Below are 26,367 nucleotides of genomic sequence, written 5' to 3'. Positions count from 1 at the left end.
ATATATATATATATATATATATAGTATTTGTGTAGTGTTAAGTAATAAATATTGTCCTCTTTCCAAGTAAACGTGTCTGTCCTTGTGTGAGCATAGTCCACCGGACAAGAAGGACTTCCGTAGCCCCCTTGTCGTTCTAGCAGAGTGGAACCAACCATACAAACATAATGAACAGCCACATGCAGCTCAGGTTAGAGGGCAGTGAGATGCTTTCAGGGCAACCTAGGCTGAGAAAAAAACACTTCACTCCATCTAAAAAATATTTTGTCAGAGCAGCTCACTTTCTCTCAGCAGCTTATGTGATTTTCTGCTTTGTAAAGACAAACACCTCTCTGTACTGCACCAGTCCCTGAAGCTTTGGAACACATCACTAATATCTTTTCAGACCTGCGTTCAAAACTTGATTCTTGTTTAGGCATTATACATGGAAAGTTGGGCTGTGAAACTAAACAAATTGTTTGGCCCTGTTAAAGAAACGTCTTGGGGAGGGGGAGAGCCGAACCCAACCCCACCTGGAAAGGGTCCACACTTGCTGGGCTCTCTTGGTGCCATATGGAGCACCAAGTCACCCTCAAATTTGAGTGGGACTGCTCAGCACTTCCCATCTGCAGTGCCAGAACTGAGTTAGAGCCTAAGGCAGTATCACTGGGAAAGCAGTTTGATAGAGCCACAGAGGAATATCCGTGGGAAAGGTGTTTGAATGAGTGTGCAAGTGGGTCAGCCTGTCCATAGGTTTTCTCCTATGCACTAAGTGTCTCTTCTGGGGACAGCCACTCCGAAAGGTAGGACTCTGACTTCTCCAGAGTTTGACTTCATTCAAATCTAGGCTTGTTCCCACATTTTTTGTCCTTGTTTTTCTTTCCTCTTTGTAGAGTGTTTTTTTTTGTTTTTTTTGCTGGGTGCATTTGACTATTTGCAGCGTGTGGCCGTGTGGGAGTCTGAGACCATGATTTCAATGTTTGAACTGATAATAACGGCCCTTAGGTAGAGTGAGGGTGGAATGTCGTTGCATCTCAGCTCCACTAGCCCCAACTCAAGCGTCTAGAGACATGGTGCGGGTATGTGTGCGCTGCATAGGTGAGCTCGGTCAGGCAGGTCCACTGGCAGTATCACACTCCTCACCAAAGGCTGTTTGTTATTTATTTTTTCCCAGGGTTGCATCTATCATGAAGACAGTAACAAATGCCAACTGATAAATCAATATTTAAAAATATGTGTATTGTGGAACCTTCACTGTGTATCTTGTTTTGCATTTGCTGATTCTCTGACACACAACCGGACTTTTGCACTTTTCATCACCCCCTCACTTTGGCTTATGCAATCTGCCTACCACACTGTTCACCGCTGTATTCTTTTTGCACAACCGTTGCCACCGCTTAATAATAAATAACTTGCCCTGAACTTGAAACTCACATAGATGCAATTGAGTGAGTCCCCAGGATTAATACTGTCGAATCTGACACCAGCTTTGTTCTGTGTTGCAGAATGCTGAATCAACTCCCATCGTGGGCGAACCAGAAAAGGAAGACCATCCAGAAGCAGCCGAACAACCCCGACAAGAGTCAGTCGATGACAATGAAGTGTTTGGTATGTATTGGAGATTCTGCAGTACAGGACCAGGACCGTAACTGTGGGACAGCCTACAACACTTCACAGGGAACCCCCAAGTCCTCAGAGACATTTATTAAGAAAAGGTTGCTTGGTTGCACGACCCAACTGCATGATTGACTAGGTGTCCAGATATTAGATTTTTCCGGGGCAGTCCCTGTTTTTCACCATGTGTCCTGCTAAATTTCAGTAAATTTATCAGATGACCTGGTTTTCAGAAAATATTGGCTGATCCAATAGTGAGGCAAGTTTGTATATGTTCCATTGCAGAATTTGTTAGCAGCCCCTAGCAGAAAGCACTTTGGTTACCCAAGATGAAACTAGGTGTCAAAGCTGCATTTAATTCCCCCATGTACCACACTGTCTGTGTATTCTGTGTTGCTGAGCACTGTTAATCAAGCCATTCCGGGCTCCTTGGTTATTGCTTATTTGTAGTCCTACTTCTGTTTTTTGTGGAATGCCCCAGTTTTGGTTTTTCAAAATTCTGTCACCCTACCTAACCCAAACCAAATGCTTGCTGTCTCCCGTGTGCATGCTCTTTCCGTGTGTGTAGCTGTATGTTTCCACTCCTTGCCCAAGTCCCAGCACGTGATTAGCATACATCCAATTCACCTGCAATGATTTTTATAATATTATAAAGCCCATTTAGGCAGGTTTCCTTGAACTCTAATGTATCTAGCCCTCATCCCCTGTGTCCTGAACCACGAAAATGAATGCAGTTAATAAAGGTCCTCGAAATTGACACACACACACACAACAGAACGGGCTCTGGCAACGAGAAGAATTCTTGTAATAGATGCCTCAGGCGCTCTGTGCTACTGAAAGGGCCCTCTAGCAAGACACATTCTGAAATGATGCTACGCAGTTACTGTATACCTGCCTTTTTTTTAATAAAGATGCATGAAGTAATCAAATCCCAAACACACCCACGCAAAGGGCCTCGTTGCTGGATTTTTTGTTGTTGCAATTTTATATAACACTAACTAGGCCCAATTGCATTAGACCACTTTGTAAGGGAACCTAACTATGCTACGCGTTTGTGGTTTTTTTTTATTTCTATTTTTTATTGTACAAAAATATGTATTTACATGGAGCATAGAATTTGCTGCCAGCTTCCAGTCTTATTGGGGTTAGTCCGATTGCCAGTCTTTCAAGTTCTGCTTGTCGGGCATAAACCAATTTAGCAATGTGGCCAGAATCACGGGGTGTCAAAAACTAATGCCGGGATTAGAATCTAGTTCCTCTGTGCCAAAGTCAAACCGCATCTCCTCCTTTCAAGCTGTATATACATTTTTGTAAGTCAAGACTTTGAGAATATACGTTGTTTTCTTAATTTTTTTTTTCTTGACTTCCTGATTTCACTTTCTTGCAAGATCATTTCCAGTTTTGATGTTTCCTATGCACTCATTTAGCAAGCAGCGGTTCTCGTGCGCGTGCTAATTGCAGGTTTAATTAACTCTGCAGTCAGTATAAACACATCATTCAAACGCCTGAGGGTAAACAAAGAAAAGGTTGAAGCTTTCTAATTTACTGTCTGAACATTAAGTGGTCTAAGTAAAGTATGATGGGATTTGGAAACTCTTGGGATTCATAAAAGCATTTATGAGGAGGAGAAGTGGTATCACAGGAGTCATTTTTTACGAATTCTTTGTGGGGCGGCCCCTAAACGTCCAACTCTCTATTAGTGAAAGAGCAAAGAGGGTACGCGCCTCTCTGTCTGTACTAAAAGTGAATAAACATTCCCTGATTATTCCCAAATCAGATATTTTGGGGTCAATTCACAAAGCCATGTAAAACTAAATCCAAGAATACTGCATCCGTTCTTCTTTGTATAATCCAGAATGCTTTTGTGAATAAACACCAGAGAGTTACGCAATCTCAGCACAGGTAAGCAAGTGTAATATCTGAATCGGCCAGTGGGTGTATGCTTTTCAAGCAAGGACAGCAAGGATGTGAGTCTTAGGGGCACATGCATCAACCTATTTAGGAAGTGCAAACGGTGCGAATCGGTAAATTCGGCCGTTTGCGCTTCCTAAATACGTTTTTGGGATGCATGAAAGAATTTTTCAAAATTCGCTTTTTTTTTGCATTTCCTAAAAATGCGAATGCATTTAAGGAATCGCATTTGTGCGATTCCTTAAATGCAATGCATCAATTTTTTAAATGCGAATTTTGAAATAGGAAGTGCAAATTAACACGAGGTTGACCCTCGTGTTAATTTGCTAAATTCTTTAAAAAAGCACAAAAATGCATTTTGGAAAGTGTCATGTTACAGACACACATGTCCTTAGGACATGTGTGTGTGAAACATGCACTTTAAAATACATTTCAGGGGTGCAGCGGGGAGGCCTTTGGACCCCCCTCTGCACCCTTGCAATGCAACAACAAATTGCGAATTCCAAAAAATAGAAATGCAAAACGGCATTGATTCCTATGGGCCTCAGGCCCATAGGAATCAATGTAATGCCATTCCTTAATTGCGATTCGCAATTAAGGAATCACAAATTCAGAAAATTAAGAAATCCTAAAAAAAATTAGGATTTCTTGATGCATAGGATTTTGCAATTCCTAAATTGCGATTCCTTAATTTTCGCAATTTAGGAAATGCAAATTCCTACAATGATGCATGTCACCAGTAATTCCTAATTCCAGTGACGGTGTATTTACTCTCAAAATCGCCCAGAATGTATGATTGTTATTGGAATCAGCCACTGAAAAGAAGTCTGTCATGCTTTGTTCAATAAGAGGGACTAATTCAGGGGCAGATCTCTAAAGAGAACTGGTTTAATGTACAAGTTACAGTGCTTGATTTGTAAAAATAATATATATAAGTGTCAGGGCCCTTGGCTAGGGGCCACTCCAGCTTGTACTACCCATTTCCCTGCCAATGAGGGTAGCAACACGAATATGGCACGTTATTTCGCATGCCATTACTTCGCATGCCATTACTATTTGGTTATTCCTTAGCAATAACCATTACTATGCACGTTTTTAGTTCACATACCATTACATTGACAGTGTTAATGTATACGAAGTAAAAACTTGCCTAGGAATAAAAATGGTATGCGGAATAACGTGTCGTATTAAAAAAGGACATTTAACCCCTTTTTTACACTACTATACCCTACACTACTGAAACACCACTACACTACCCTAAACCCTAAATCACTACCCCTTGCACGAACACATGCATTCCCCCACTCCGGTCCCTACACTCATTCACTACCCTTCACAACCCCCCGACACTACACTAACTACTAAACAGTATTAGTAACCTACACTATCTAACACCACAACACTACCCTAAACCCTAAAACACTACTACCAGCATGACCCTGCCCTGGGCACCAGTCCTGTCCCTACTCCCAAATACTATCCTGCAGGACCTCAGACACTACCCTAAACTCTACAACAGTACCCTACACTACACAAACACTACAACACTACCCTAAACCCTAAAACACTACCCGCTGCACGACCCTACCCCTACTCCAAGTACGTCCCCTTCACTTAAATACTACCCTGCACGACCCCTAAACTCTAAAACACTACCCCCAGCACAACCATGCCCCTACCCCCATTCTATCCACTACACTGAAACACTGCCCAGCACAAGCCCCGATACTACCCTAAACTCTACAACACTACCCTACACTACTCAAACACTACAACACTACTCTAAAACCCAAAAACACTACCCTAAGCACAACCCTGCCCCTACTCCCAGTCCAGCCCCTACACACAAACACTTCCCTACACAACGCCCTGACACTACCCTAAACCCTAAAAAACTACCCTACCCTACACTACACAAACACTACTACACTACCCTAAACCCTAAACCAAAACCCCAAGCATGACCCTGCCCCAACCCCCAATCGGCTCCCTACACTTCAGCACTACCCTGCACTATACAAACACAACACACTACACTAATTCCTAAAATACTAACCCCTGCGCAACCCTCCCCCATCCCCCACTCCTGTATCTACACACAAACACTACCCCACACAACCCACAACACTACCCTTATACTAAAACACTACTCCTCAAACATAAACCCTAAAAAATTAAACAGTCCCTCTTACCTCTCTCTCCTCGGTGGGTGCCCTAGCCCCTCCTTCGATGCTGTTGTCATCTGTTCTCCTTCCTCTACGCCGTCTTTCTGGACTCCTCCTCACTGTAATTCGTCATTGCTGCCTCCTCAACTCCCGTCATACATACATGCATTACTACGCAGGGGTTGTAACAGAGTATGCGAAGTAATAACATGCGTGGTAAAGGGTATGCGTTATTACAGCACATGCGTTATAACGTATGCGTGGTAATGGTACGCGGTGTAATGACTGCGTACAAAAGGATGTCTACCTAGCAACACAACTACTAACCATCACACTCCTACAAGAGTGAATGTTCTAGAGTGTCCAGGGACCCCCTCTCTCCCCTCCAGAGGGCTGCCATTAGGGGGCACACTGACGGTGCACCCCTTTTAGGCGGCGCACTGTCACTGCGCCTCCTGACAGGTTCTTTACCTCTATACCCGTGTCTGTAATATAGCGCAGGCGCACAGGCAAAGGCATTCCGTCAGTTGCGTGGAGCTACGACCCATGCAAATAAGAGAACAACCTCTTGTGCTGGTGCTTTATGTGCGCCAGCGCTATCGGTATTACACGAGGGGACGCACAAGCTTCTGCAAACCACTTCCGCAAAACCAAAGTACCCCGGGGGCACACAAAGTAGACGCAAATACCTGTTGCGCCCCTAGGGCATGGCTGTAATGCGGCCCCAAAGATCAATCCCATCTTCCCTGCTTGACCAAGTTGTGTGATCCTAGCCAGACATCACTCTGGTCTACGGTTTATTAGAAAATATTGTAGCACCATGTGGAATTAGACGAGGCCACATACAGGGTGCACATGAGAACTCACCCGCCACCTAGTTAAGAGGAAGGGGTGCATTATGTGTCTAATTTCATGTTTAAACAGCATCAATTTTAATTAACGCCGCTCAGGGCAGTGATATAATCGGATGCAGTAAAGTGAAATGTTTCGGCATGTTAAGTGAATGCACCTGTTTGAATTTTGAAGCGTCTTTATCATATTTTTACATGATGTTGTTACACAACTTACATGCCAAACATTTCTGTGGCTCGACTCGCGCACAGCCTCCTGCGGCCAAACCAGACCTTTGCCTCAGCTCGGGATCGGCTCTCCCTGATTTGTTTACTCCCCGCTTTTAAGACCGGGTGGCTTATGCCCTACCCGTACTTCACTTTTTCCATGTTGAAAATGATGCAAAAGTGGTGCAAGAGGCTTGTAAATAAGCCCCAGGGTGTTTTTGAAAGATTTCAGTCGCAGAGTTCCGCCCTTACCCGGGCTGATATTCTACTTTCCAAGCTGGTAAAGAGGAATTGATATTAGAACGAGCAAAAAACAAGAAAAATAACGTTCCATTTCGCTGGCAGTCTTGCCTCGGTGTGTTTGCCCGGAGCTGCTTCGGGCATGTCATACTCACCAATTACAGAATCTGATAGCACGGCTGCATCTCCGCCGGAGAACGAAATTGCTTCTGTAAATGGCAAAATTCGAACCGTACACAGAAATAAGCGCTGTGCGCCGCCGAACAACCTCGGAGAGGGTGCTTACAGCCTGATTCATCAAGCCGAAATCGGCTCGCAAAGGGCCAGATTCTGAGGATCTGGCCCTTTGCGAGCTCTATTTTTGCATTTGGGATTCATCATCCCAAATGCAAAAATCGGTAATAGCGATGTCGCAATTTTGCGAGGAATTACATTTAAGGAATCTCTATTTGAGATTCCTTAAATGCAATTCATCATCCATTCAAAAATTGCGAATTCGCAATTTCGGCCCGCTATTTACCGCGAGGTCAAACCTCGCGGTAAATAGCGAAAACTCAGAAAAATGCTTTTAAAAGCATTTTTCTAAGTTGCATGTTGCACACACACATGTCCGTTGGACATGTGTGTGCACAACACCTGTTTCAATTTGCATTTAAGGGGTGCTACAGGGTGTCCTTTGGATACCCCTGGCACCCTTTAAATCGCTATCTTATTTGCTATTAGCTAATTGCTAATCGCAAATAAGGAATACTCCCCATTCATTCCTATGGGCCTTTTGAGCCATAGGAATGAATGGGGAGTTATTCCTTATTTGCAATTAGCAATTTGCTAATCGCAAATAAGGATTGTGTAGGAATCACAAATCTTTTTGCGATTCCTACATGAATCCTGTTTTGCGAGTCTGTAATAGCGATTCCTTATGAATCGCTATTATAGACTCGCAAAACGGGTCTATGATGAATCAGGCTGATAGTGCGTTCTGGGAGTTTGCTTGTCCAGGACGACTGTGCGCCTTCTTGTTAACAAGTTCACACAAAAGGTATACATATATATTTCTGTATTTACTCAATGTATTTAATGCGTAGGTGTGTGCTGGGTTTGGTGGCTTAGTGCACTTAGGGGCCTGTGGTTGTTCACAGGTTCAAATTTCAGCAGGCCAACTCAGCCTTTCATCTTTCTGCGAATTATAAAATGAGTACCATTGAGTTGGGTAACAATAGACATCTGTTATTCAGTGCCAAGATACGGTTGGGTGAACGTTCGCTTTACAAATACACGTTTTGTTATGTTGTGCAATTACTTTGACAAACATCCTCCCGCTTGAGAGTGCTTTCCTATCTCAGTTTGTACCCAACCCTTGAAAAATACAGTGATCTAATTATTCTGTCTGCAGTTACGTATTAATCTGGGATTTTCCAAACAATTCCAGCCCAAAAGGATTGCTCCTCCATTTAACTTTATTTTAAATTATTTATTGCAGTTTGTAGATAAGTCACCAGGGGGCAACACTCACTAACACTTGATTAGACATCAAGCTACCTCCCCATACACCAATACCAGATCATCCCCATTTCGCGATCAGGGTGCTATGCACAGGGCTTCAAAGCCATCCTCTGTGGATCCAGCACACTTGCTGTCCAGCACAATAACCCCCTCTTCTCTGACTGGAATTACATCTCAACTGATAAGCACTACTAACCTGGTGCTATTTTTCACTAGGGTATTTTCCCCTGCGTGAGCTTTTGGATAATATGCCTGGGAATCTGTTTTTTCATTATGTTCTTTTTTAAAGCACATTTCTCTTTCGTCCTGTACAATGCAAATTAAAGGTTTCTGTTGCGAATACAAGGCTCAAATCGATGTATGTGTGTGAGAATCGCACTCGGATTTTTGAAAATTTAACTAGGTACTCTGACATACAAGGCTCAAAGGCATCATAACGCTTTACGTTAATACCGAGAAGAGAATATGGGCGAGTGGGTTCTTACATAGCACAACACAAAAGTATAAAGCAAAGGAGAGTGGGGAACAGCCTAGTAATAAAAGATCAATTGACTGAGAGAAAAGGGGGAATAGAAGAGGGATTTAAGGAGGGAGTTTTAAGGTACACAGTATCTAGAAGAGAAGAGTTTCTTTTTCTAAGGTATTAATGACAATACGCCAAAAGAATCCATGTACCCCAAATAAAAGGATAGCACCTTAAAAGCAGTACATCTTCAATCTCGGACTCCACATGGGAAAAGGGATTGGCTCATGTTAATCGATGCTTACATAGAGAATGCGGTACATCCAGCCCATTGTGTGCCAGTTGTGCCCCTTCTGAGTTCCACCTGCGACCTCTGCTTACTCACACTTTTTATACTTTTGAATTATGTCTGTAGCATCCCATGCAGACAAAGAGTTATCTTCTCTCCTGTATCTTGGTGCCACATCAACCTGGAGATCAGTGTGTTGTGGACTATATGGGAACACAGTTAACACAACATATAAAACAACTTCTCTTCTCTAGCTGCCTGTTTGGTATAGAAAGGACCACATTTCCATAGGAAACAGATTTCTTGGTTTACTAATGACTTTGGTGCCGTTTTACAAATCTTCATGTAACTTTCCAAAAAAAAGTCTCATCTACCTCTGCTCCTTCCTAAAAAGTTTGTAAGTGACCGGTCAAGCAGGAGCAGAGAAAAAAGAGAGTCCCAAAGCATTTTTTCCCCACACCGTTTTCCATGGGAAAATTAAACAGCGATTTCGAAAAAATGGCTGAATTGAATTACATCAAATTTGGTAGAAAGTTAGATCTATACCCAGAAAGAGTGCTTTTTTGTGATTTGGTGTCACTCCATTCAATCGATATTGAGAAATTAAGGTTAAAAATGTATAGATATCTGGGTGTTCCCAAGCTATTTGATTGACTGCGGGTGAGTGTTTGAAAAGTTTCAGCACTCCAGCCATCATCTTGTTGTTTTGCTATGTTCGCCTTAAGTGGCCATGGATATGCGCCTGGCTGATTGGGTTGATACCCCAAAGCCAGTACCAGGATGCTTGTTTCCGGTCCAGACAGGACCTGGAAGTTTGGGCTGGACTGTTACCATGAGGAACAGGGTCAAGACTGATTTGCATTTTGTTGGGTCCAAACTGGGATGGCATAGTGAGCAAAAGAATGATGGATTAAACCCAGATCTCTTGAATGGGGGTGAGTGGTTGAAACGTTTCAGCACTCCTTCCATCATCTTGTTGTGTTTGCCAAGCCGTTTGATTGACAGACAGCAACTTGTTCGGCTAATAACTTTGTTGTCATTTGACAAATATTCACAAAACTTTACAAGAGGTTTATCCACCTCAGCTCCTTCCTGAAAATATTTGGGGTGATCTATCCACCGGTGGCCAAGAAAAATAGGGGCCCAAAATGCAATTTCCATCGAGAATTTTACAAAGCACTAAAGCCAAAATGACTCAATGGAATTACACTAAAAGTTGGCAGAAAGCTAGACCTTTACCCAGAAAACATACTTGATGTGATTTGGTATAAATATGTTCAGTAGTTTATGCACATTTAAGGTCTCATGACTCATTATTTTCACTGGCCCCCCTTTATGGCTGCTCTGTTATAAACCCACAGAAGAAAGCCCTGTGCAATGATCTCAGAGCAAGCAATCAACATAATTGTCAAGTAGTGCCTGCTATCCTAGTGAAAAATAAGACGCTGCATACATCATGCAGCTCTTTGGGCCATATAGTTCCTATAATAAGACTGAGCGTTGAGCAATCAAGATAAGCTAATTTTGTATTTTGAATCACAGATTGCGTTACTTTTTTCGGCACAAGGAGATTCGCCAGGATTCAAAACTGCTTCCTGATGTTGCATTGTTGGAATCTGTAGCCACAAGGCCTCCAACTTAGAAATATACACACCCCAACTGACAACAGTGTGATTACTGAACTGAAAGGGAAGTCTGTTGTAATGTGCTCCCTATATTTGGCAAAGAAATGTAGCTCATCCTCTTTGCTGTCTTGCTCAATTAAAATCTTTTTTATATCCTACCACTTTATAAATTCACCAGTCACCACTGATCAAGATACTTCCGCCGTACTTTCATTTTTGTAAAACAGCATTTCATTTGTTTAGAACTCTGTCAATTGTTGGAAACAGGAAGTGCATACCACTTAGCCTCATTCAATTTGATGTCTTCCAAAGAGAACATTGTGCTCTTTGGCTGAGGGAATATCTTTTGTTCTGAAGCTACTCTTGAACCACTGGAGAACTGCAATAGCTGAAGAAGATCATCCTGTTTTTGCAAGAGGAGGAAGCAGCGGTGGCACACAGAAAGAAATGAAAGGAAAAAAAATCTAATTCCACCTGGAGGGAAAAAGGTGAATTGAAAACGTGTTACCTGCAACCTATGCAATAAAGTTATTTCCCAGTTGGAACATGAAACAGTGCTTGTTTGGTGCCACTCGAATGAGAAAACATCTGCAGGCAAATCATTTCACCAGGTTGGCTCTTTCAGAAAGAATGCATCCGCAGGAGATAGAAGAGGTCGAAGCAGAAATATTGACTGCAGCCACTTCTTTAGTTGCCTCAACACCTTCGACTTTTTCTGCTGCGTCAGCACCTCCACCATCGGCTGCACTTGTCCCTCAGTAATATCTTATCATTCTTCTGCTCCATCAGCACTTCCACCAACACGTACTGAATATGCTCCACCATCAGTACCTGCTCCTGGTAATGTGATGCCACTTAATCTTTTGAGGCAGAATCATGAAATTATAGAGCAATATGGCAGTACAGCTACATACTGTGTCTTCTGCCATACTGCCATTGTTGTGGGAGAGGGAAAATATGTTTCCCTCTTGTGCTTATTTCTCTCATGAACCGTTCTCTGAAGATTCAAACTGGTTATCCAATTTTCACACCCAAAGCCAATGTAAATTCAATCTAAAGCCAATATAAAATCACTCTCTGTTTCAATTTTAGTAAAAACAATACTATTTATTAATCTCAATTAAAAACATATCAATTGCATATATTAAAAACATATTCCATAAATAAAACAATCTAGTACATCCATATGATGATCACGTACATGACTCATTTCATATTAACATCAAACTTTAAAAAAATCTGTCTAAAAAATCTGTTGACACCGTGTTTCCATGGGATCAAAAATGGTCACACCGCCTTCATCAGAACATATTAGTTCCTTTCTTCTCATGTATGCTCCTTGTAAATATATATTTTTTTATATACAATAAAAAATTACAGAAATTAAAAAAAAAAAAAAAAAAACAATTCATGTAAGAGACAGAGAGACATGATTATTTTACCATTGCATTACATAATACATCACTCATAACAATATACATGAAATATTCAAATAATTGGCTGCAAATCGGATTTTGTAAATACATATTTACTCCTACTTTCTTTCTTTATTCGTATTCATATTGTTCACGCATAATACACTGAAATACACCACTTATTAGTGATAATACAATCTGTATATTCACCCTTTGTTATTATATCAGTATGCTATAATCATTATACAGAGTACATTGTTTCTACAAAGGGTCTTCACATCAATATATTTTTCAATGAACTGCCTGGTGATTCATTCTATTATTGGTGTATAAACTCAATAATATTATATTCTATCCCACGCTTAATATCAGAGACCCACTGGGTTGAAAATCCAATTTTTTTTTACATAACAAGGAAAAGTAAAAAAAGGGGGAAAATAATAGAGCTCTGTAACCATTCCTTGTTTTTATCCACCCTGCCTTATCCTCTAATTTAATCCCGTTTGGATTCAAACTCACAAAAGCAATGTGTAACCAGTCCTCCGAACTGGATCTGGGTCCTCTCTTGCTCACTCTTCTGGGCTGGAGGAATCCTACAGTGCACAAACATTGACCTCCATGTAATCCAGTTGTCAAAATATCCTAAAGCAACTACACTTCTGCCTTACCTATGGACTCAGGACTAAGTTGTTTCACTTTCGGCAAATCGGTTCAGCCAAACTGTCCTTTTTAGATCTTGCCTAGGCAGCGCTTGCGCTGTCTCTTCTAGAAATGCTGTATTCAGGTATAGACTTGAAGCTGTGCCCATATTTTTCGTTGACTTGTGTCATTGTCCTTTGTAAATGTTGGCTTCTGATTTGTTAATAAGTTTAATAGTCCCTCCCTTTACTCTGTTGTTACCTCCCATGAGGACTGGCCCTCTTACTTGTGTCGTTACTCCGGAGCTTTCATTAGCAGTCAGAGAGCTATTTACTTACCTAATGTGCACTCATTGGACACCAGCTTCGTAGACTTCTGAACAACAGCGCTTTTCCATGCACTATCTTCCAAACACTGTAATTTAAGTTCTAGAAAGAAACTTTCTCATCGGGATTCACCTCTATCCCACAGTTGACTGTCAATTCAAAATAAAAAGTACCACACTTTTCTCTATTATCATTCAATCAATTATTCAGGCCTCGACTTCTCTTGTTCCCTTAAACTGTACCAGCACATTGGTATAGCAAGACGCCCGATGTCGCTGGCTGAGACTGCCCACTGTCAAGATTCTGAGTTACGTTAAGAGGATCATATTGTAAAATAATTGGGATTGGATGAACAAGCTGTCGCCATTTCTGAATGAACTGCAAATAAAGAAACATTTTTGGAATCAACATCGTTGAACCTGTGATACATCTTTGAACATTAAGACGCTCCCTCAATTTATTGGATGCTTATTTTGGACAGACGAGGTTCTTAACGGTAGAACCATATGAGGTTTTGAGTGTACTGTGTAAGAAAAGGGAACAATTTCGAAGAACTGATTAAGAAATTTAAAGTTTATTTTCTGTGCTTGTGTTGTTAACCCTTACCGTTTTTCACATGAGTGTTTGTTTTTCTACTTATCGAGAGCCTGGCAGCTCCCAAGACGATCCAGTGTGTGCATAAGCCAGGCTGTTGTCTTACTGCAGGCACGGGCTGCCGTCCACTGTGGTATCTGGTTTCAGCTTCCTATTTCTGCCTCACTGTCTTACAAGAGGGGCAGCGCCCAGCTTTCCTCGCCTGTCAGATTTAAAACAGCAGCTCATGGTTTGTTTTCCAAATTGTTTTTAAAATTTATATACTGAAAAATGGCAGCCACGGGTCTCGTTGTGTGCGGATCAATTTGTTGTTGTATTTTATTTACATACTAAATAATGACTGCCGCGCATGTCGTTGAGTGCGGCTCACTCAAAATGCATTTTTTATTTACATGCCAAATAATGGCGGCCGCGCAACTCGTTGTATGCGACTCACTGAACTCGCTGAGTTTTTTAAATTTACATATTTAATAATGGCAGCCGCACAACTCATTGTGCTCGGCTCAGCCAACTTGTTTTTTTCTATTTACGTATATTTTGTTTCGTTCCTGTCTGCATCCAACGGTCTCCCTCCTCAGGGCTCTTAGTTAAAGTGCGGCAACCAACCACCGGCAGCGTCTCCTGCAGCCAATCGCCGAGATCGGGGAGCACCATGTTCAGCTCCAGAGTGAAAAATTGTCTAGCAGACGCGACAAAGAATTTTCAATTCTATTAAGGACACGGAGGCGAGGATTATGCTTCTCTTCACTTTACTGACATAAACAGCAGCCAATAAAAAACTTTAAACTGGCATGACCCCGGAAGGACAACCCCCTCCAACAGTATGCACCAATCACTATCAAGTCCACTGTATATCTGTCCATGTTTATCAATACGACCTCCTCTTTCTTTGCGACACATCATCAGTCCAACAAGACCGGAGGCCAACGTGGCAACCATCGCATCCATCGTCGAGGAAGGCACCTCCTGCACCACGTCACAGATTTCCAGAGCATAGACTGTTCACCTCATGCCTGCTTGTGCTGATCTCCTGAAACAAGAACATAAGTCGTAATGGCCATTCCCAAACTTGGAAAGGCAACAAGCCAATAACAATCATTCGGGTGGGTACAAGAATTCATCAACCATATAACATTGCATGAAATACAATCCTGCAAGCCCGGGTGGGATAATCCTCGCCTCCGTGTCCTTAATAGAATTGAAAATTCTTTGTCGCGTCTGCTAGACAATTTTTCATTCTATGTCAGTCCACGGAGGCTCAGATTATGCTAGTTTAAAGTTTATCCACCACCACCGAGGCCACATCCACAATAGGCTTATGATAAAACACTTTAAAGGTGGAATCAGAAGACCAATCTGCCGCAGTCATGATATCTTGAAGCCGGGAGCCGGCACCAAAGGATTTTGAGGCCATAGCCCCTCTCACAGAATGAGCCCCAAATATAGAGGTATCAATACCCGCCAGGCCCAACAACCAGGTAACCCACCTGGCCAGAGTTGCACTGGTGACTGGGCGGAAAGGTTTCTGTAATGAAATCAACAGTTGACCAAAACCAGTTCTAAATTCCCTAGTACAATCCTCATATACCTTCAAACATTTGACCACACATAATTTACTGTGATGAGGAAATGCAGGATATGCAATACATTTTGTATGCGTTTTTGTACGCCTAGAGATCGTAAAAGAAACTCCCGTGGGAGTGAATACTCTACCTGATAAATCCAAGGCCCGAATATCCGACACTCGCCTGCATGAAACCAGGCAGAGGAGAAGTGTAAGTTTAGCTGAGAGCTGTTTGCGAGACAGACCCTCATTAGCCGGCCAGGCCGCCAAAAAACGTAGGACCACTGACACGTCCCAGAGTTCAGTATACCTGGGTTGAGGGGGCTTCACTAAGCGGACCCCCCTGACTACCCTGCACACCAAAGGGTGTTCCCCAACGGGCTTACCGTCAACATGCGGGTGCCCCGCGGAGATCGCCGATCGGAAGTTATTCACTGTGCGATAAGCCAGACCAGACCGCGCCAGTTCCGATAAGAAATTCGCTATGACAGTAATATCGGATCCCATCGGATCCCCCTGCCGTTCGTTACACCAACCAACCCATCGTCTCCAAGCTGACTCATATCGCTTGTGGGTGGAAGGTGCCCATGCCTGAGATAGGAAAAAGAGAGTGTCCTCTGAAACTCCCGGCATTTGCCAACGTCGCCGGAAAGTCTCCACGCCATGAGGGACAACTGATTCTGAAGGACCAGCGGGTGGGGAAGACCCACCGGGTCCGTGAGAAGATCCGGGAACGTCGAAATTTGCACCGGCGCTGCACAGGTGAGACTCATTGCCACCGGGAACCACGCTTGTGCTTTCCAGCACGGTGAGACCAAGACCAATTCCGCTTTCTGCCTCCAAACCTGAGCCAGAACTCTCGGGATCATGATAAAAGGAGGAAACGCATACAGAATGCCCGTCGTCCACGATTGAAGGAAGGCGTCCGAGCTGATCGCCAAGGGATCCGGGCGCCAGCTGTAAAACTGGGGAAGTTGCCTGTTGAGCCGAGAGGCAAAAAGGTCTACCACACACGGACCCCATTTGTGGTTCAATGCCCCGAAGATTCGAGGGTGCAGTCTCCAATCGCTCGCATCTCTCAAGTATCGAGAGTTCCAATCCGCCGTCACGTTGGCAGACCCCGGAATATATTCCGCCGTCACCGAAATTTGATGGGCCAGGCAATAATGCCAAAAGTCCTTGGCTATCTCCGCTAGGAGACGCGACCTGGTGCCTCCCAGGCGATTTATGTAGCGTACCGCGGACACATTGTCCATGCGGAGGAGAATACAACACGAAACTCCCTGAGGGGACAGAGTGCGGATCGCAAAAGAACCCGCCAGGAGTTCCAGACAGTTGATGTGGAGACTCAACTCCTCGCGGGACCACCGGCCCCCGGTCTCCACCGAGCCGCAACGGGCTCCCCAGCCCCACCGGCTGGCATCCGACTCTATCACCACTTCCGGGGTGGCCGCGAAAATGGCTCTGCCGTTCCACGCATCCATATGCTCTAACCACCAGTTTATCTCCGTACGTGCCTCCGCAGAAAGAGAAATCTGTTGGACATAGGTCAGTCCCTTGCGCAAATGCAAGGCCTTCAAACGCTGCAGGGCCCTGTAATGCAAAGGACCCGGAAAGATCGCCTGGATCGAAGAAGCCAGAAGCCCCACCAGGCGTGCCAACGTCCTCAAGGAGATTGTCGGAGAGACAAGCGCTCTCCTCAACTCCTTCCTCACCGCCACCCTCTTCTTGAGGGGCAAGAGTAATTGAGCTTTCACCGAGTCCACCTGGAAACCCAGGAACTCCATCACCTGAGAAGGCTGCAAGATCGACTTCTGTATGTTCAGGAGAAAGCCCAAGTCCTGAAGGAGGTGGATCGTCCACGACAGATGGAGCGACACCACCTCCGGTGACTGACCTAAGATCAAGATGTCGTCGAGGTAAATAATGAGGCGAACACCCCGTTCCCTCAACGTCTGCACGATGGGTTTCATCAGCTTGGTGAAACACCATGGGGCGGATGACAGTCCAAAGGGCATGGCGGAAAATTCGAACCACCGATCGCGCCATTGAAACTGCAGGAACCGCCTGTGTGGGGGATAGATGGCCACTGCTAAATAGGCGTCCTTTAAATCCAGACGCACCATCCAATCCTGTTCCAATAGTATATCTCTCAGGAGGTGTATCCCCTCCATTTTGAAGTGTCGATAAACGACCCAGCCATTGAACTCCTTGAGATTCAACACCAGTCGATACCCTTGGTCCTTCTTCGGGACCACAAAGACGGTGCTGACGAAGCCTAGCTCGTGTGGGGAGGATTCCACAATCGCCCCCTTCTGGATCAAGGAGCATATCTCCGCATCGATGAAACTCTGCTCTGCTTGGGAAAAACACAGTGGACCTGGTCTCCGCCGCTGCATCGGGGAGGCATAAAATTCTATGTGGAAACCCTGTATCGTTTGTAACACCCAAGGGTCGTTCGTAAGTTGGCGCCACCTGTGGAGAAAAAGTGACAGTCTGCCCCCCACCATATGCTCTGATGGGCATAGAAGTCGTACCTGAGTAGGAGTAGTCTCCTGAGTTCGCCTGTTGTCCACGATAGTCTCCTCTTTGCCCCTTGCCACGACCTCCTCTATCACGGGAGGGGTAGAAGTTGGGGCGTCGATTACCTCTGCCCCTCTGCTCTGCTCCACGTGAGGTCTGTGCATAACCTCGGCCGGACCCTCGACCTCTTGGGCGTCCGGCCCTATCAAAAACACCACCATGGAGAACCCTCTTGATGTTGGACTGGGCCCTGTCTAATGCGGAGAAGGTGGCAACATATTTGCCCATCTCCCTGACAAATTTGTCTCCGAATAGCATACCATTAGCTAGGACACCAGGTTCGGAAGGGGCCATCTCCGCCAGCTGGGAGTCAAGTCTCATAAGAAAAGAGCGCCTCCGCTCTGTAGACACGGCCACATTGGCATTACCTAAAAAGCACATGGCACGCTGTGCCCATTCCAGAACCTCCGACACATTCAGCGGCACATTCCTATCCTTGGCTATCACCGCCGCGTCCAGAATCTTCGTTAGGGGACCGGCGACATCCAACATTTTGTCCTGGACACCTCTCCATGCTCTATCCAGCCCCTTCTTTGGATCCTTCGCAAACTTGCGCATAAACGCCGCCATTGTGGGATCTAAATCCGGTGTGTCAGCCACCTTCCCTGTCAAGGATGGCCTGGGGCATTCGGAGTGCAACGTGGCCCTCACTCCATTATCGAAACCCTGACGCAGGTTGTTGCTCACATATTGTGCCACCTCAGGGCACGGTATCCACTCAGTGGACCGAGGGTGCACAATATTGTTTGGGTTAAAAAGAAGATTCCTGGGTACCTGACCATCGTCCGCCTTTTGGGTGTGCTTCACCTTCCTAGATCTCTTTCTGGGGGCCACTGATCCCACCTCCGAATCAGATGAATCCGGCGGAGTCGGGGAAGAATCCCCAGACGTGTCATTCGCCATTGAGCCATGGTCCTTCAGGACATTCCTGGCCATTCGGGCCAACACCTGGGCCGAGGACTGAGAAGAGGTACCACCCATCCCGGCAGATTTGAACTTTCTCTTTCCATAATTTTTAAGGGGCTTAGCAAAAGGCTTAAGAGCCTGGACTAGTGCAGTCTTCACTGACCCCTGGACGTGGGAATCCAGGGCCTCTACCAAATTCTCCTCCAAATGCTCTTCCTGTGGCTCATAGTCTACATATTCATCGTATTCTGCCCACTGGTTATCCTCCTCGGCGTAGTATGCCATAGCTCTGAAGCAGGGAGGTGTGGAGGAGCTTCAAGGGGGGGGGGAGTAGCCCAGGGGAGCCTCCAACACACACACAAACTTAAACAACCAAAATCACTACAGGCAATGAGGCTGAATATTAGGTGGAAGGAGACCCCTATTTTGCACACTGTAAGCTCCCCTAGAGCAGAACTCTAATGCGGATGCGCTCCGTTTAGCGTTCTACTGAGGCCAGGATTGATGCAGTCTGAAAGCGCGATGCGTGAGGAGCCGGTAAAGTGAAAAACAAAAGTCGGCTCCTCGCGCATGCGCAGTGCGTGTGGGGGTCGGGTTCGACTGCCTCCTGCGCGCGAGCGTCTCGCGTCTGCCTCCTCCTGCTCCACCGCCCCCTACCGGTACACCGCCGGTCGCGCTACGCGCTGAAAACAGAAAACGCCCGCGCGGGCCAATAAACAATAAAACTTGAAAAAAAGGCAATAATCACAAAGTCACCAAAACACCTCAACCACGAGCGGAGGTCCGCTCAGCACATATCATCACTGACGCGCGCGCGCGCCGTCTACAACCACCGCCCTTACACACATTACCCCCAAGAAAAAAGTAAAATAGAAGGGCACTTAACTCGCTGCTGCAGCAGCAAAGAAAGAGGAGGTCGTATTGATAAACATGGGCAGATATACAGTGGACTTGATAGTGATTGGTGCATACTGTTGGAGGGGGTTGTCCTTCCGGGGTCATGCCAGTTTAAAGTTTTTTATTGGCTGCTGTTTATGTCAGTAAAGTGAAGAGAAGCATAATCTGAGCCTCCGTGGACTGACATAGAATTAAACCTCTGCTGACATAAATTACTCACGTCTCCAACCCTGGATAACTTTAATCGGACCTGCTGCAAGTGAAATGCAAAAGTGAAGTCATCCCATGCCGCATCTGGAACAAACATTTGCAATGCAATAGGTCTTGCATTACTAAAAGTTTGAGCTATTGGGGTTGCAAATAATAATGCAATGCCAATGTCTCAAACTTTCAGTATTGCGAGACCTATTGCCTTATAAATGCATTTGGGATGCAATAAGTCTTGCATTTGCTAGAGTTTGAGCTAATGACATTGTAAATAACAATCCCTTTTATTTATGCATTTTGAAGACCTGCAAGTGGTGCTTAAACACACACTTTCTACTTATAGTCATTGCTTTCGAGAACCAAGGCAGGCAGTAACTGCGCCTCTTTTACTACCAGCCTTGCTTCTCGCAAGCAAAGACTATAAGTACTAAGGGCGTGTTTACGCATCGCTTGCAGGTTTTCAAAACACATAAATAAAAGGCATTTTCATGTACAATGCCAATAGCTCTGACTCTCGCAAATGCGAGACCTATTGCATAGCAAATGCTTGTTTACATCAGGAGCCGGGTCCTTGGTCCCCCGAATCCAATAGCCCAAAGTAATCACTAAGACGCATAAAAAGACATCCTTACTCAGCTCCTGAAACAAGAGAAGGAATGTGAAAACAGCCAAAGGTTAGGTTCGTTGTTAGCCAGAATTATTTTACTGAGACCTACATTAACTATGGCTAACTTAACGTAAACATAAATTAACAATGGTTAACTTTAACATAAACTCACACTTTATATGCAAATAATTTTACTATGCAATAGTACATGTTTAAGCAAAATAGAAAATAATGACAGTGCATCACCAAAGGCATAAGGTGAAATCAGGACTAGACTTTCTTATTTTTTGGCATTGAGTATTACCCGATTGCCCCTCACGCTTATTCCCATTACCCAGTGAGGCCTCTGTGCCTCACTGTGTAATGGAAGTAAGCGAGAGTAGGACTCAGAGTAATGCAATTACTGGTAAGTAATAGTAGCAGTACTGCTGGTGGGCTTGTAAGAAAAAACATTGATACCATTTTTTTTTCTTTACAAATTAAGCACTGCAAGGCAGCTTGAGGTCTTTGCTGGTCTTATCATGCCTAAAGATTTTCACACTTCAAGACAGTTTTCGTGTTTTGTATTTTTATTTATGGAATAGCATCTATAGGTCACACAATTTGATATGTGCATAAAGAGGAAAGAGAAAGGAAGATTACAAAAGGAAGCATCACCACTGAAATGAGATAGCTCACATATTTACATTATGGAGTGGAGTGGAGTGGTGTGGCTCACTGGTTAGAGGCGGCAGGCCCGGAAGCAGAGGATGGCCCGGGACCAGGGTTCAATTCCCGGCGTGGCAGGGTCGTGAACCAGGGTCAGCGGGCTCGATAATTCTCGCCTCGGTGCCTACTCTAACCAGGGATTACACTCGGCAACTCTGGGCATTAGCTTGCCTCATCTCCACAACGGCCCCCCACAAACGCCGGGGATGCCTGGTTTCACCTTTGAGATACCCAGGAGGGAACATCTCACAGGGAAAGCCAGGACGGGTTCCCCAGCGGTCTATAGCGCCAGGACGCAGTGCGCTTTACAAGACACACACATTTACATTTACATTATGTCGAAAAATAAATACTACACTGGATATTGGTGAAGCCTGGCTCTGAAGACCTGGCCATGGTGCTGTAACACTTCAGCTTCAGCTACAGACCCAGCAGCCAGGCCATCAACTCCAATAAGTGAGTAGACCCAAGCATGCTGATAACCATCAGACCACTGTAACCATTAACCTAGCCAGCCTTTTTGCAATACAAGGGTATGCAAGAAGAACACAGATAAATCTAATGTTTATTATTATTGCAAGGCAAGCACGTCATGTGCCCTTATCAATCTCTGCAAACTTTGTCTCAAAATAAACAATGGTTCAGGCATTAACCAAATTAAATAACTTTCATGACTTTCATCAAATGCAACAGAAGTAAGGGAAAGCGTCCAAAAGGTTTGGCATGTTTACATGACAAGTTGTATGGGCAGCTGTAAGACTCCCTCAAAAATGTCCTCAAAATCTTTGCTATGGGTAAGATATAGTTTCCATTCCTTTTAATTTTCGACCCTTCGGCAAGTCCTGTGGCCAACCTCCCGCACATCTAACCCTTTCAGCCTTGCAGGAAAAGTTTTGAGTACATAGCCTGGCCTGCAGCCAGGCCCAGCACTAGCTCCTTATGCCACCAGACAAGCCTCACATGACTTTCAGTCTCTAAGTGTAGTACCTGCAACTGTGCCTTGTACCACTGAACTAGCTACAATCAATCATGGGTTGTTAAAGCGCAACTACACATCCGTGAGGGTCTCAAGGCGCTGAGCTATAAACGGTCTATCCCACACGCGGAACCCATTTTAGATGCAGTGATTAGCTTGTGGCCGGGCCCACGCTATCCTCTGTAACACCCAACTAGCTGTGCTGGCATCATGCTGTGCACAAGCCAACCCTGCTACAGCCAGCTTGCAGACCAGCTCTCAGGCCACTGAACCAGGTCTGCATGGCCTTTGGCCATGCAGAGCTGGTTCAGTGTTACTGTCTATGATCTGGCTGCAGGCTTCCACATTGGACTCTTCCTCCCGAGTGCCACCTCAATGCTTGGTCTTTACTCTGCATAGCTATAATGTAATTGATATTTTTTTTTAATTTATAAGACTTTCAAAAATAAAATCTAGTTTTACAAAAACAAAATGTATATCACTCTACCGATTCACAGATAAGTGGACCTGATTTCAGATCAAGAAATCCAGTGAGAAAAATCGTTGGTTTTATTTTTTATTTTTGGGTCATGAGCACCTCCTCTGAAACCGACTCATCCAACCAAAGATCTGTGAATGCTCCTCCCATCCGTGATACTTTCCTGTCATTTTTTTGCAGGACGCAGATTTCAGCGCTGGCATCCAGTAAAGGTTACCGCTATATGAATTTGCAGTTGCTACCAGCCACTCAGTTTGCCCAGATCCTCGAATTCACAGAGGAGCCCCAACTTTCCACATTCGACAATGGGAGATATATTCGCCATTTTACCGAAACTGGCACATTTTTTTGGGTAGTGCCTAGCCTGAGTAAAGTTCAAGTTTTCTCCCAAGTTTGTTTTAATTCCATCCAGAGCTTTCTGGTGGGAGGGTGAGCAATGTTCCCTATGGGAGATCAAATAGAAAACACAACTTTTGTTCTTCCGTATACCTTTCACCCCGATATTGTCATCAACAGAGTTTGGTGACATCAGAAACATGCATTGGCGGTCGGGCAGTGGTACGTTAGGTGTGGGCCCTGTAGCAGTGCTAAATTTGTGCCATAGGTTGCTAGTGGTGGGTTCCAGCACTCATTCTTGGGGCCAAACACATATTTACATCATTAGACGTCGGCCCAGAAAAAAGAAGCTTCAGGAGTCAGATAATAGGATGTGTTAGCAGTTTCGCATTACCAAATAGGCAAAGTAGGCACCCACCTATGGGCCCCACTCCATTTTTGGGTCCCGGGACAATGGATCAAAATATTATTGATTTGATCTTGAAAGAAAATTACAATCAAACTGTCTTAAATATTGTAAATGAATCAACTCAAAGAAATTAAAACTCTACATTAAAGACTCTATAGAGAAACTCATTATCAACTTAAAGTACATAAACCAGAGACATCAGATTCACTTAACAGTTTGTCTCTCAAAAGCTCGTCTCATGGCAGCTGTATGTTTGTAAAAAAAATCCAGTGCATTGTATCGGGAGATAATTTAGGGGGGGGGGGTTGACATTTTGACTGCCCAGGGGCCCCCAAAGGGTTTAATTTGGCTTTGAAAGCCCCTTTGCCTTTCTTCTTCTAAATGTGTTTTTTCCAATTTTCTGTCAATGTTCAAAGCTTTTTCCACGTCACTAATCACGTGATGAAACATGGGGCTTTGACAATCTTAGATGAAAAGGAAATCTAGAATGCAACACTGACCTCAAAGAGGGTGTCTTTGGTTTTGCCAGCCTGTAGCTTAGTCAAACTATCCCTGTTCCTCCCTCACTGCACTGTTGATGAATTATTACTGCTCTGTTTTCATTATTATTTCTCGTTTTTAAGGCTATGTATGGTAGTTTTTATATTTCCACTTTAGCAACTGATGCAATCAAGTTATGCTCTTTATCGAAATTAATGATGTTTGGAACTGCTTTCCCTGGTGTTCTAGAGGGAATACTCCATACCCAGCAGGATTGTGTTGTTCTTTTGAGGTCTGCAAGTGACATATTCTCTAACATGAGCCGACACTGTAACACTTTGAAATATCGTCAAGACATTCAGTTGTAATCAGAAGCAGTCCAGTCATGTGTGGAAAGGGTTTCTGCAAAGACAGCCTTACCTGGAGCGCCATCCCTCTTTACCGTCCAGACTTTTATTGACTCTCACAATCACAAAGGCTCCACCTGCCTCAGCATCCTTTGGTGGGTTGTATGATAGAGGCACGCATTGCTAAACCACCTGTACCTCTACCACACGGCCCCAACAACGAATGCGCCGAAACAATGGATTCCTTTACTATGCATGCCTTTGCCACACAATTTCATGGAAAAGGCATGGCTGGTAAAGGGATATGTGGTACAGACCACACCCCAACCCCCAGTCCTGAATCATAAAAACTACCCAGCCACGAGCCTTAAACACTACCCGACCCCACCAAGCCCTAAACAGTACCTGACCCGAGCCCTAAACTATACCCTGACCCCCAGAGTCCTAAACACTACCCCAACCCCCAGCCCTAAACACTACCCCTATCCCCCAAAGTACTACCCCGAATCCCCCAAGCTCTAAAAACTACCTGACCCTAAACACCACCGTAGCCCTAAACTCTACTCGACCCCCCTAGCCCTAAAAGCTACCCCTCCCCCCCTGAGCCATAAAAACTGCCCCAACCTTTAAAAACTACCCCCAAAACCTGGGCCCAGCCCCACTTATCGCATATGCGTGGTTAAGGTATGCGCGGGTGAGCTTGCGGGTAAATTGCACGCGTAACTCTGTCTGCATTGCAAAGGGGGTTTCCCCTTAGGAGACATCATGGTATTCGACCTAGCTGATGTCACACAGTCACAGTAGCTAAAGCTTTAGATTGCAATCTAGTGAGATTATCATTACATTAATTAACCCATCTAAATAAAGTCCCCGTCGAAAAAAATGCATTGTCTTTTGAATAAAATCACCACAGAGAAAGACATCAAAAGCACTTCTATAAAACACAAGTTTGCCTAGTCAGTTCCACACATTTCTGCGCTGCTTCTGATTACAGACCATTCTATGAATATATTCAGAGGATTACACTTCCCCAGAGGCTGGTGATCCTACTATTCAACATACATGGCTCTATGCTTGAACATATGCATGTGATGCACTATCATTGCAGCGGCAGGGGGTTTACATCAGGAGTTAATCTGTTGCAGGAAGTACAACAGTAGTAATTATTTTGAAGGTTAGTTTTACTACCTTTACATTTGGAAACCTTTTCTTTGCTGGTAAGAAATAAAAAAAATTTTTTTTAATATATATTATCCAGTGCTCAACATCTTTTTTAACGTTGAACATAGAATGCCAAGGTGATCCTTTTTTTCGTGCTCAAAATTTATTGGAGTTGCTACATAGAATCCTGAGTTAATCCAATGCATTTCCACTGCAATGGTCTCGCTCACAAGGTAACCACAATGTGCTCAACTTCCCTTTAAAATAGTTGATGTGATGAACATAGAAAACATACTATCAAATGAGCATAAAAGAATGCTGTCTTAGCCAAAAATCACGTTATATACGTAGTCGCCATCTTGTAAGTATAATGTTCATCGTGGGAATCCGCACCTGATCTTAAATAATTACAGTGTATTGTTTGACTTGTTCCAACATTTCAAATAATTACCCACCTGTGCAACTGATGTATCAAAAATACAAACCAAACAGGCAATAGTCATTTTGTGTAGGTTCCCATGTTTCATAATGAGCATGTTCCATCACAGCCAAAGATTGCATCACGTTTCTGTAGGTAATATAACGGCCATACAGGATGGGTCATAAGGCTAACTGTAATATATTGGCGCACAACGGCCTAAGTGGGCAAAAGCAACCACCATAAGAACAACATTTATGTTATGTTATGTTATGTTATGTTATGTTATGTTATGTTATGTTATGTTATGTTATGTTATGTTATGTTATGTTATGTTATGTTATCAGGGCTTATATAGCGCGCAGCTGCCCCAGCAAAGGGGCGTCCCGGCGCTTTCAGCATCAGTGAGGCAGAACAAACACAACACCTGAACAACATCGACAGACAGCCACCAGAGCTAAACTGAAGG

The 26,367-nt window shown here is 44.2% G+C and overlaps 2 protein-coding genes across 3 annotated transcripts in view; one reads left to right on the top strand and one right to left on the bottom strand.

Annotated features, from left to right (window-relative positions):
* Positions 1 to 26,367, top strand: part of MBP (myelin basic protein) — a 914,133-nt gene that overhangs the window by 567,797 nt on the left and 319,969 nt on the right. For both annotated transcript variants that reach the window (XM_086965185.1, XM_086965184.1), the window contains exon 3: positions 1,485 to 1,587. In XM_086965185.1, coding sequence (XP_086821311.1) covers positions 1,485 to 1,587 — 103 coding nt within the window. The remainder of the gene's footprint in view (positions 1 to 1,484; positions 1,588 to 26,367) is intronic.
* Positions 11,617 to 18,976, bottom strand: LOC147722699 (uncharacterized). The gene is made up of 2 exons (XM_086966582.1): positions 16,899 to 18,976; positions 11,617 to 11,707 (listed from the first exon to the last, which is right to left on the bottom strand). Exons 1-2 carry the CDS (start codon positions 18,947 to 18,949, stop codon positions 11,617 to 11,619), a joined length of 2,142 nt encoding a protein of 713 aa, XP_086822708.1. The 5' UTR covers positions 18,950 to 18,976.

This window comes from Lissotriton vulgaris, chromosome 4_1 (genome assembly GCF_964263255.1).
Source record: "Lissotriton vulgaris chromosome 4_1, aLisVul1.2, whole genome shotgun sequence".
In the NCBI taxonomy this organism is placed as follows: domain Eukaryota; kingdom Metazoa; phylum Chordata; class Amphibia; order Caudata; family Salamandridae; genus Lissotriton; species Lissotriton vulgaris.
Note: the sequence above shows the minus strand (reverse complement) of the source record. Positions and strands in the feature narration are given on the sequence as shown.

Bases quoted from the DNA above. Each gene is read 5' to 3' on its own strand.
- LOC147722699 (XM_086966582.1), bottom strand. From the start codon at position 18,949: ATGGGTGGTACCTCTTCTCAGTCCTCGGCCCAGGTGTTGGCCCGAATG. The intron at 11,708-16,898 runs GTACGGAGATAA...CTGCCTCAAAAG, and splicing joins TTCTCTTTCTGCGGAGGCAC to ATTAAGTGGCATCACATTAC.